General features: G+C 42.7%; 1 protein-coding gene across 1 annotated transcript; it reads right to left on the bottom strand.

Annotated features, from left to right (window-relative positions):
* Window positions 1-7,594: 7,594 nt before the first annotated feature.
* Window positions 7,595-12,074, bottom strand: GDF5 (growth differentiation factor 5). Its single transcript, XM_056547911.1, has 2 exons — window positions 11,444-12,074; window positions 7,595-8,784 (listed from the first exon to the last, which is right to left on the bottom strand). The coding sequence occupies exons 1-2, from the start codon at window positions 12,072-12,074 to the stop codon at window positions 7,925-7,927; spliced, it is 1,491 nt and encodes a 496-aa protein (XP_056403886.1). The 3' UTR covers window positions 7,595-7,924.
* Between the last annotated feature and the right edge of the window lie 626 nt (window positions 12,075-12,700).

Raw genomic sequence — 12,700 nt, 5'->3', positions numbered from 1 at the left:
TAATGTGGGGGGAACTATACTGCACCTAATGTGGGGGAGCTATACTGCACCTAATGTGGGGGAACTATACTGCACCTAATGTGGGGAACTATACTGCACCTAATGTGGGGGAGCTATACTGCACCTAATGTGGGGGAACTATATTGCACCTAATGTGGGGAACTATACTGCACCTAATGTGGGGAACTATACTGCACCTAATGTGGGGGGAACTATACTGCACCTAATGTGGGGGGGAACTATACTGCACCTAATGTGGGGGAACTATACTGCACCTAATGTGGGGAACTATACTGCACCTAATGTGGGGAACTATACGGCACCTAATGTGGGGGAGCTATACTGAACCTAATGTGCGGAACTATACTGCACCTAATGTGGGGAACTATACGGCACCTAATGTGGGGGAGCTATACTGAACCTAATGTGCGGAACTATACTGCATCTGATTAAGGGGGGCAGGGGACTGGTGAAGGGGTACATGGGATTGATTAAGGGGGAAGGGGACTGATTAAATATATAAAAAAATATTTGTCACAAAGATTTTTTTCCCTCTTTGTGTACATTTATGGGGGGGGGGGAGGGGGGGGGATCCACAAGGTTAGCTCGCACAGGGCACCTGAACACCTAAGGCCGGCCCTGACCACCATCATCTTTCTATACCTAGACTACTACCCTACTTCTGGGGTCACGAACCTTACAACCTGCCAGTCTAGCATTCATATCACACTGACTGTCTCCTTTTCAATCCTCCACTCAGAAACATTAACCCTGTAGACTAGATGTGCCATAAGGAGCCATAGCAGGGACCAGGGATAGAAGGGATAAGATCAAGACTGAGATTGGGAGCTACGCTGTGAGTAGGAATGAGATGGGAAGCCATGCCGGGGGCTAGGAATGAGATGAGCCAGGCTGGGAACAGGAATGAAGTACTGTATTTTTCACCAGATAAGACGCTCCGACATATAAGACGCACCCAATTTTAAAGGATGAAAATCTAGAAAAAAAAGATTCTGAACCTTCAACCTGCGGACCTCCAGATGTTGCAAAACTACAACTCCTAGCATGCCCGGGCAGCCGTTGGCTGTCCGGGCATGCCAGGAGATGTAGTTTTGCAACATCTGGAGGTCCGCAGGTTGAAGACCACTGGATAGGAGATAGTACTCACGTGTCCCCGCCGCTCCGGACCCGTCACCGCTGCCCTGGATGTCGCCCTCCATCGCTGTCGCCGCGTCCCCGGGGTGTCCCCGTCGCTCTGGAACGTCTCTGCTGCCCGGTATCCTCGCTCTCCGTCGCCACCATCACGTTGCTACACACGCCGCTACGCACGCCGCTCCTATTGAATGACGGGACGGCGTGCGCGACGACGTGATGATGACGAAGGGGATCCCGGCATGGAGCAGACACCGAGGAGGCAGGTAAGGTCCCTCCCGGTGTCCGGTAAGCCGTTTGGAACGCCGCGATTTCCCCTTGGTGGTCCTGAACAGCCCGACTGAGCAGCGGGGTTAGTGTCACTTTCGCTTCAGACAATGCGGTCAGCTTTGATCGCCGCGTCTGAAGGGTTAATACAGGGCATCACCACGATCGGTGATGTCCTGTATTAGCCGCGGGTCCCGGCCGTTGATGGCTGCAGGGACCGCCACGATAGGACAGTTTTTAATGTGTATTTGTCGTATAAGACGCACCAACTTATACGGCAAAAAATACGGTAGATAGCTTTACTAAGAAATATCAGGCAAAGTTAGATGGAGATTAAAGCTGGTGACAAGGAACGTAAAAGCATACCATGCCAGGGACTAGTATACTGCTACGTGATAAAACATGACAAAACAAACATGATAAAACAAACATGATAAAACAAACATGATAAAACAAACATGATAAAACAAACATGATAAAACAGGATTTTTTAACATCCCAAGTTCAGAGATCAGATGAGCCTACTGTAGCTTTTCAAGACGTTATCCTCGTTGTTTCTTAGTGTGTATAGTTTTCATGCCGGTGTTCTGACACCTGTACTTTTCCACAAACAGAAGCTCAGAAACTTTTTATAGCAGAATTGGTCACTCCCTCAATAAAGTTTTCTAAAAAAAAAAAAATTTGAGTGCTCAGACTGGCTTAAAGGGGTACACCGGTGGAAAGCAATTTTTTTTAAATCAACTGGTGGCAAAAAGTTAAACAGATTTGTAAATTACTTCTATTTAAAAATATTAATCCTTCCTGGACTTATTAGCTGCTGTATGCTGCAGAGGAAGTTGTATTTCTTTCTGGAATTCTTTTCTGTCTGACCACAGTGCTCTCTGTTGACACATCTGTTCATGTCAGGAACTGTCCAGAGCAGGAGACGTTTGCTATAGGGATTTGCTTCTGCTCTGGACAGTTCCTGACTTGGACAGAGGTGTCAGCCGAGAGCACTGTGGTCAGACTGGAAAGAACTAAACAACTTCCTCTGTAGTGTACAGCAGCTGATAAGTACTGGAAGAATTCAGATTTTTAATATAGAAGTAATTTGCAAATCTGTTTAACTTTCTGGAATCAATTGATTTGAAGTACCCCTTTTAGAAGGGACACTCACCAACCCTATGATCCAGTGCCCAGGTCCCCGCTGATCAGCACTTCCTGGTCCTGTCTCCCCCCCCCTACATGCGGAGTACAAGTGACCCCCCGACCTACGATGGCCCCGACATATGATAATTTCAACATGCAATGGCCTCTCAGAGGCCATGGCATGTTGAAGGCAGCATCAACATACGATGCTTTTGTATGTCGGGGCCATCACATAAACGGCTATCTGGCAGCGCTGACTGCTTCAGCTGCCACCGGATAGACGGTTACGGTTCCCCGTGTGGTCCGCTGACGATCACTTACCTGTCCTCGGGGCTCCGGCGCGTCCTCTTCGGGATCCTCTGCATCGTCAGCGCTCTCCATCGTCGTCATCACGTCGCTGCGCACGCCGCCCCGTCATCCAATAGGAGTGGCGTGATGGCCGCGACAGAGAGCGCGGTTGCCAGGGAAGCAGAGGCCTTGCCGGAGCATCGAGGACACCTCGGGGACGCAGCGACAGCGATGGACGGCGACATCCAGGGCAGCGGTGACGGTCCGGAGCGGCGGGGACAGGTGAGTACAACTTCCTCTAACAGTGGTCTACAACCTGCGGACCTCCAGATGTTGCAAAACTACAACACCCAGCATGCCCGGACAGCCAACGGCTGTCCGGGCATGCTGGGTGTTGTAGTTTTGCAACATCTGGAGATCCGCAGGTTGTAGACCACTGTCCTATACTTTACATTGCACGGATCCCTCAACATGCTTATGGTTTCAACAAACGATGGTCCATTTGGAACGGATTACCATCGTATGTTGAGGGACCACTGTATATGTTGGGGGTGGTGGTGGGGTGACAGGCTTGTTAGAGGTCAACATACCTGATCCTTTGCTTTTGCAGACGATAAACTACTAGTGTCCGTTAGCGACGTATTCCTCTATCCTTGTCCAGCCACGCAAGCATGTTTATGGTGAAGATAGAGAAAAATCTTTCCTGGGTCAATACAAAATAAGGTAACACTAAAAAAAATAGAGCTTTTTAGCAACTTCAACATATCTCAACAAGATTTGGTGAATTAACAAGTCATATACTTTAAAGTGTTTAAACCATTTCAAAAAATTTCGACATGTCATAGGATATGGGTCTGGGTGTTCATTAGAACTATCCGGAAGAAGTGCCAGGCTAAGAGCTTCTTTCCCCATCTCTCTGCTCATTGCTGGAGAGGGTTTCATAGACTTTCTATAGAGTCCATCTCCTGCAGCGAGGAAAGAGACAGGGAAAGAAGCACCCCGCGACCCCTCAGTGTGATTGACAGGGTGAGGACGCAGGCCGGGATCCGGCTGTCAATCACGATGAGGGGGCGTGAAAACTGCCCGCCCAGGGGACTCCTTATGGGGATGGCGGGGAAGACTCTCTAACATCATTTCCTCACCATTCCTGCAGGCAGAAACCTCTCCTGGGGATGGTAAGGAAGAAGATTTTACCGTATATAATGCTTTGCCACATGTTATATATGGTAAAATCTCATGACACATTCCCTTTAAAGGGGTACTCCACTGGAAAAAAAATGTTTTTACTCAACTGGTGCCAGAAAGTTAAACAGATTTGTAAAGTATGGAACAACCAAAGAACACGTAGGTGCACTCACCGCAAAGTAGAGACTGTCGGGTATGGAAGTCAGATGATGGGACGCCGGATCACGGCATGGGCGCTGTGAAGTGTGGCGTTCGAAGGCTATGCCGGTAGTTTCACACGTAAGTGCGTGCTTCTTCCGGCCTCAAGAAGCACAAGTGCGAAACTGCAGGTGTAGCCTCCGAGCGCCACACTTCACCAGCGCCCATGCCGTGATCCGACGTCCCGTCATCTGACTTCCATACCCGACAGTCTCTACTTTGCGGTGAGTGCACCTACGTGTTCTTTGGTTGTTCCATATTTGATGCTTTATACTTGTGTACGTGCACCCCGCAGGAGACTTTGACGAAAGGTCACCGAGAACCTTGCTGCCCGCAGTATAAGGTGATATAGCCCCTTGAGTGCTCTCCCCATTTTCTTGCCTTCTTTTGTGGTATAGATTTGTAAATTACTTCTATTAAAAAAATCTTAATCCTTCCAGTACTTATCAGCTGCTGTATGCGCCACAGGAAGTTCTTTTCTTTTTGAATTTCCTTTCTGTCTGACCACAGTGCTCTCTGCTGACACCTCTGTCCATGTCAGGAACTGTCCAGAGTAGGAGCAAATCTCCATAGCAAACCTCTCCTGCTCTGGACAGTTCCTGACATGGACAGAGGTGTCAGCAGAGAGCACTGTGGTCAGACAGAAAAGAAATTCAAAAAGAAAAGAACTTCCTCCTGAGCATACAGCAGCTGATAAGTACTGGAAGGATTAAGATTTTTATATAGAAGTAATTTACAAATCTGTTTAACTTTCTGTTTGGTTTTTTTCCAGTGGAGTACCCCTTTAAGCATCACTTAAAGGGGTTCTCTGGTGCTTAAACATCTTATCCCCTATCCAAAGGATAGGGGATAAGATGCCTGATCGCGGGAGTCCCGCAGCTGGGGACCCCCGGGATCATGCACGGGGCACCCCCTTTGTAATCAGTGCCCGGAGCGTGTTCGCTCCGGGACTGATTACCGGCAATCGCAGGGCCGGCGGCGTGTGACGTCACTCCTCCGCCCCCGTGTGACGTCACGCTCCGCCCCTCAATTCAAGCCGACGGGAGGGGGCATGATATCTATCACGCCCCCTCCCATAGGCTTGCATTCAGGGGCGGAGCGTGACGTCACACGGGGGCGGAGGCGTGATGTCACACCGCCCGCCCTGCGGTCGACCATAATTAGACCCGGAGCGAAAACGCTCCGGGCACTGATTACAAAGGGGGTGCCCCGTGCATGATCCCGGGGGTCCCCAGCTGCGGGACTCCCGCGATCAGGCATCTTATCCCCTATCCTTTGGATAGGGGAGAAGATGTTTAAGCACCGGAGTACCCCTTTAATATCTATTGATATAATTTCTAATATCTCTCATTTATAAACTTAGTGCTTTAAGCTGAGAGTTTGAATAATACTTTTATTTTATTATTTTACATTTTATATTACGAGCCTCAGAGCTTGTGTCTTCTTTAGAAGGGCGACATATAGTGTAATATCCACAGTTACGGTTAATGAAGTATAAATGTCTGCACTTTACAATCATTCATTTTCTTCTTTCAGTCTACACCTTTGTTTCAACGTTACAATCCACTAACAGCAAATTTACAAAGCTTTTTGTGCTTAGAATATTACTTGACATAAATTACAATTTGGGCCTAACAGACACATTTCTTACTTGTTGCTCCACCTTTTAAGGAAGAGTAGTGGTTCCTTTTTAATATAAACTAAGTATAGGACTTAAAAAAATATGAAACCTCAATTTTGAAGCGAAACTCTCTAGTATGACCCACGTTCAAAGAGCTAAGGGGTCACAAAAAGTCCATACCCACCATTAAAGGGGTACTCCGCCCCTAGACATCTTACCCTTATCGAAAGGATAGGGGACAAGATGTCTGAACGCAGAGGTCCCGCCGCTGGGGACCCCCGCAATCTCCCTGCTGCACCCGGCATTTGTTTAGAGCGTCGGGTGCAGCACTGGAGGCTTGTGACGTCATGGCCACGCCCCCTCAATGCAAGTCTATGGGAGGGGGCATGCATTGAGGGGGCGTGGTTGTGATGTCAGGAGTAGGGCGTGTCCATGACGTCACAAGCCTTCGCCCGCATTGCCAGTAATCTGGCACGGAGAGTTCGCTCCGTGCACCGGATGCCTGGGGTGCCGCAGCTGAGATCGCGGGGGATCACCAGCGGCGGGACTCCCACGATCAGACATGTTATCCCCTATCCTTTGGATAGGGGATAAGATGTCTAGGGGCGGAGGACCCCTTTAAGCTAGGCAAAAAACTTCATAAAAGGTATTATACTTTTGTCATGTCTATGCCAAAAAGAAATATTGGCACTTGGATTCCAGATGCTCTGGTTCTGAGATTTAGTTATAACAATTTTTCATAAAAAGGGATTAGACTATAAAAGGATTCTTCGAATGGTAACAATGGGGGAGTTGAAGAATGAAGGCGAGAAAAAAGACCGTATTGGATAATCGTATTCCTGATAAGAAAAACAGTGCCCATCCAATAAGGTCTTTTTTCTCATCTTCATTCTTCATGTTGACGTGACTGGGAACCATCCATCCTGTGACCTTCAGGCAGTTTTCCCCCAAAGATGGTGGCTACCTCTAAAAGGGGTAAAACATTCTAATTCTTTTGTACAAGGTGAGCGGCCATCTATGCAGCCGTTCCACTTTCCCTTACCCCCTATTTGGGAGCTCTGGTGTCTGAGGTAACACACGAGTGCTGTCCCTTGTTTTTCCTCATTTTTTCCCTTCCAGAGGAAAAGTTGACCAGTTGCCTATAGCAACCAATCAGATTGGTTCTTTCCTTTTTCAGAGACCTTTTCAAAAATGAAAGAAACGATCTGATTGGTTGCTATGGGCAACTGGTCAACTTTGCACAGGTTTTGATAAATCTCCCCCCATATTCAGTTTACCATGAGGGTTATTTTGTGTTATTCATTTTCTATGCATGTACGTGAGGTCACCATGTACAGGAATCCAAACTGGCAATTATACTAATAGTCAATAGAGAATTATTTTTTCCTCTTAATTCAACCATTATACAATCAGATTTACTATTCAAATTTTCACAAATGCAAACCGGCAACTTTTACGTAACCATATTGTGTTTTCATATGTAGTAGAAATAGATGCTGACTGCGAAGTTACAATTCACATTCAGAAATGATAATATATTGGTTGAAAAATTTACAGGCAAATCCAAGAACAAATTCAAATTCTTGCGAGACATTTTTAACATTTCTTGTTGAATTTTTTAGAGCTTTTTCCATAATAAGTGGCATGACAAGGAGAAAAACCAATCTACATTTTTACATTTTATTTGATTTCTTGCTATAAACATCAGAAGAAAAACAATTGTTTCAGAAATTGTTTGGAAAACATTTTATGTTATTTATGTTTTATGTACATTTTTATAGAACATTGACTATTCCATTATCATTGTCACCTCTATATATTCCTTTATTTTTCAGATTTGTTATCCGTCCATTTTTTGTATTTGTGCACAATGCATTACAAGGTTACGTCCAAAGTTTTTTTTTCTTTTTCAAAAGTTTTATCCATTTACTATATTTTCATAATTGCTCAATAATTGTTCAATATGTCATTTGGGTTTTGTACAGTGGTAATTTTTTTTCAAAGTGCGTCGTATTCCAGCACCCCAGTTCTATGTTCCCCTCCTTTGGCTTTGTCGCGTAGATGCGTATGCTGTAACAAATCTTGCTACCTGCAACCACAAGACTCAACAACCATGTCCTCATATTGCTTGTAGACCACATTGTTGGCAGAGTCTATGTATAGTATGCTGATAGGACTTAGCCTTGTTGGAACACAGCACGTTGGGGGTGTAGTTTCTGGGTCCATTGAGTTCATCAAAGTTTGGATTACTGCATGATTTGTTGGTTCTAAGTGAGATCTCAAAGGGAATTCACAAAGGCCTTCACAATGATAAGCCTCGTACTCCAAAGGTGCAATAATCCAGTCATCCCACCCCATGTCCTTAAAGTTTACATGAAGGGGCTTTTTGCTACATCTGGCTTTAGAATTCTTATTCGGCCTCTTTCTTGCTGGAAACGGAGCCCTTCTCTTCCTCCGTTGGTTGAATAAATACTCATAGACAGTTTTATCATCTTGGCCAGACCTGGCTTTAATTTCATTGAAAAACAAATCTCTTTTCTTTGTCCTACCAAAGACGAGAAAAATTGCCTTTTCATTAGTCTGACGGCCAGTCCTGTTAAACCCAACAGTTTTTAAGTCGACAGGTTTCCCCTTGTCCAAAACTTCGAGCTCGAAACACAATTGAGCCGAGTTCTTAAAGTTTTTGAAAAGTTTCCAAATGTCAAAAACTTCCCACTTTGGCGTGTCGCTGTTGCCGAGAGCCCGAGAATCCAGAAGAGTAGCTGGCTTCTTATTTGCTGGACAAATGTATAGTTTTATCTGTGAAAATTTTCCAGACAGCTGAAATTTAGGATCTAATGGTCTTTTTCTTAAAATGCGGAGTTCTGCACCCAGCAAACCATCTTTTTCTAGAGCAGAGATGTCAAATGTGTACTTTTGTCTTCTGGTCACCGTCATTCGTTCATCTTTAAAAAAAAAAAAAAGAAAAGAAAAAGAATAATAATATTAATGATTGTAATAACTGTTTAATAAAAGGACTTGAGAAGTGAAGAGCAATATTGCAAAATAGCATAAGACCAAAACTAGTATGGTTTACATGTATAAGGACCGCCTAAAACATAACACCAATACTTGTATGGTTTACATGTATAAGAAACACCTAAAACATAACACCAATACTTGTATGGTTTACATGTATAAGGACCACCTAAAACATAACACCAAATCTAGTATGGTTTACATGTATAAGGACCGCCTAAAACATAACACCAATACTTGTATGGTTTACATGTATAAGGAGCACCTAAAACATATCACCAATACTTGTATGGTTTACATGTATAAGGACCGCCTAAAACATAACACCAATACTTGTATGGTTTACATGTATAAGGAGCACCTAAAACATATCACCAATACTTGTATGGTATATATGTATAAGAAGCACCTAAAACATAACATGAATACTTGTATGGTATATATGTATAAGAAGCACCTAAAACATAACACCAATACTTGTATGGTATATATGAATGACCACCTAAAACATAACACCAATACTTGTATGGTATATATGTATAAGAAGCACCTAAAACATAACATGAATACTTGTATGGTATATATGTATAAGAAGCGCCTAAAACATAACACCAATACTTGTATGGTTTATATGTATAACCACCTAAAACTTGATTTTTTTAAAATTCTTTTTAACTAGTAGGGTCTACAGCCATTGTTATAACAGTAGCTCCATAAAAAGAACAAGAATTATCAAAAAAACTTATACCACTTACACATACATTTGTGTTTTTGGATTTAATATTTTTTAAAATAAACTTTGTTTTTTTTTAATTCAAATTTTGTATTATTATCATTTCTTTGTAATAGCCCTGAGAGCACAAAACGCTAATGGCTTCCATATTTTACTGACCAATCACGATACTTGGTCCCATCACATGTTTTAAACGTTTAAATTGCTGACTTTTGGCACTTTTACAAATCGACTCTGTGATATTAAGTACAGTCATTAGTAAATGGGCCATTTGCCTTTATGGTCATAATGTGCTGTTATTGGAACATCAATTTCCTCTTATACATGGGGGCACAAATCTTGAGGAATCTGTTTGCTTGTTTTCACTGCTATGATTAAGGGCTTATATAATGGGGAAATTCACATGATTTACTGCACGGCAGGATCCAAAGTGCTGGACGCTTTATTAGCTACAGGTGTTTATAATATGCAACATACAATACTTTGCTGAAAATGCCTCCATTGAGTTTTAACGCGTCCCGCACGCTAGCGAACGACCCAAAATTGCTTTTAATTAAAAACACGACGGATCATATTATCCTACGGAGACTGAAGAATAAAATCGTTCATGATTGAGCTCTTTTACCACTAACCCTCACCCAAAAAAAATTTGTGAAATAGGGGAAAATGTGGTTCTGACTAAGCAGAGTCTTCCCTTTAAGCCCTTAGAACAATGTGTTGTCTGTTTCTGAAGTTATTTTCTTTGCTATAAGGCTGTTACCTTAGAGGAGCAGACAATTTGTTTATTTTCACTTGGAAGCCGAATGGGTTTCTGTCAAGCTCCACAATCACACACAGTTCCTGTGCAGAATAACCCTGCAGCTCCTCATCATATGAGAATAGGTCAACATTTACATCATTGCACCTTGTTACCGATTCTACATCCAAAATTGCTCAGGAAGACCGCGAATATTTACATACTTGGAAAAATAACAGATACCGGGATACTTTGGGAATAATTTAAATAATCCGATCAGTGACTTTCTTCATCTCATATAATCCTAAAAAAAACCTATGGTTTCTATAACCTGTCTCAACGAGTCACTAATTCCAAAAAAAGGGAGAATATATTCCAAAAATACACAATATTCCAAAAATACAAAATATATTCCAAAAATACACAATAGTGCATTATAATGATGATCAGAAATGAATAACTATTTGTTTGGAATATTGAATAGGAAAAATATTATTGTAGGCAAATCAATACAAAAACAATCAAGAATGTTACCAAACCTAGTAATAAACCCAAAACAATCTATATCAGGTTATAAAAAGAGCAATGTAGCTCTCTGACAGGTGCACAGAACAGTCTTGTCTTATCAATGACTAATCTCATTTGCCTTCAGCAAAATTAAAGTGTCCCTTTCCTTTAACACTGGATGGGCTTTGTAGACCTATAATGGGACCCATCTAGTGCAACTGGAGCAAGATCGCTGTGAGCTGGGAAGTGAAGCACTGAAGCAGGCACTTCTCCCAGCGCGTTCTAATGATCAGTAGGGATCTGACCCCAATTGATCAAAACCTTTAAAATGTCTCTAAGGCATGTAATCATTTTTTTTTGTAAACAACAAGGGTACTTTGAATCTAAATCTAAAGAAAAAACAAAATTTTTACATAGTTATACTCAAAACAAGGAAGAATGTATTTTGCCAAGAACTAAGGTATTCAAAATGGATGAGCTCAAAAGCAGGTGTCATGCAAGATCCACTGTTCTAAAAGAGGCTGATATGGGTTGTTACCATTTTTATACTTAAAGACTTTCTACAGGTAAAAATGATCAAAAAGTCTCTTCTGAATTGGCATGTTCTTACCTTGACCTTTGTCTACAAAACTGGTGATAGTGTTAGCTAACCCTGCTTCGAGTTTCAGGCTCCCATTCATGCCCTTTCTTTCAGCATCCGAAAGAGTTCTATATAGTGAAAGCATGTACTCATGGGGAGTGATAAGAGGGTGCTTAAAATTGTCCTTTTGTTCCTTCTCAGCAGTGGGGTTTGAAGGCTTTTTGGGTTTTAATCCAGCAGAATCTGCGTGAACATTGACAATTTTGGTAGAGACCTTTCCACCGAGGAGTAGCGGCCTCGTGTTCACAATTTTCGCCGATGGTTGCTTATTTTCAGTGTTTCCATTTTTGTTTTCCGGAGACGGTCTTTTTGAAGATTCCTTCTTTGATTCCTCGTTTTTAGCTGGAGGAACCCTTGTTTGAACAGTGGGACTCTTAGTCCTAGCCTTTGCAAGGCCAACTCCATGACCAGCATTTCCAGCTCGGGTTGCGTTGAGCTTCAACAGAGGGATCTTTTCTTTTCCTGCTGCTACAGGAACCCCTACTTTAGCTCCGGGATGGGTTTGTCCTTGTTCAGAAAGGCCCAGTACCAAAGGGACTAGGTCGAAGTAGTCCCAAGTCAGATACCAAAGCAGTAAAGGGATAAATCTCAGTATTTTCATGTTCTGATTTTTCTTTGAACATCACCGAAGAAAAAAAAAGCAAAGGGTCCACCAAACTGGCATACGAAAACATGAAACGAATAAAACACCGGGGTTAGCAAGAACAGCTTTCTTCTTAGTTTCCTCTTTAAATCTGTTTGCTTTATGTTGTTATCCAGTCCCATAGTGGAAACTAACATGAATTCTGCTCTAATCTTTTTTCTGCAGTCAGCAGCTGGGAAGAACTTGCTCCCGAAAGGTAAAGTTTACCTCCCGCTTTTCTGCTTCAAAACTGTCTGAATACTTGAAGGAGTCTTGTTTAAATCTGAGAGTTTTTTTTTTTCCAAGGAGGAAGAATGGCGTAATGCTCTGCCTCTGTGTAAAACCCTTTTTTAAAGATTTGAATCCCTTCCAGTGAAAATATTTCACACACACAGCGTCTTGCAGGTGCTCAGAAATCTTTTACAAACCTGAACTCAGGAATTGGAACCGGAATTCCAACCAAAACCAACTTAATTACTCTCTGATGTCATGCTGTCTAAACTAATTTAAGTACGATATATTTCTTTAAAAAAAAGAAAAAAAAAAAAAAAAGAAAAGAAAAATCTTTAACCTTTCCATTAACGTGACTCATGCTCTATGTGAAA

This window comes from Hyla sarda, chromosome 12 (genome assembly GCF_029499605.1).
Source record: "Hyla sarda isolate aHylSar1 chromosome 12, aHylSar1.hap1, whole genome shotgun sequence".
In the NCBI taxonomy this organism is placed as follows: Eukaryota; Metazoa; Chordata; class Amphibia; order Anura; family Hylidae; genus Hyla; species Hyla sarda.
The sequence above is the reverse complement of the archived record's forward strand: the minus strand, read 5'-3'. Positions and strand labels throughout refer to the sequence as shown.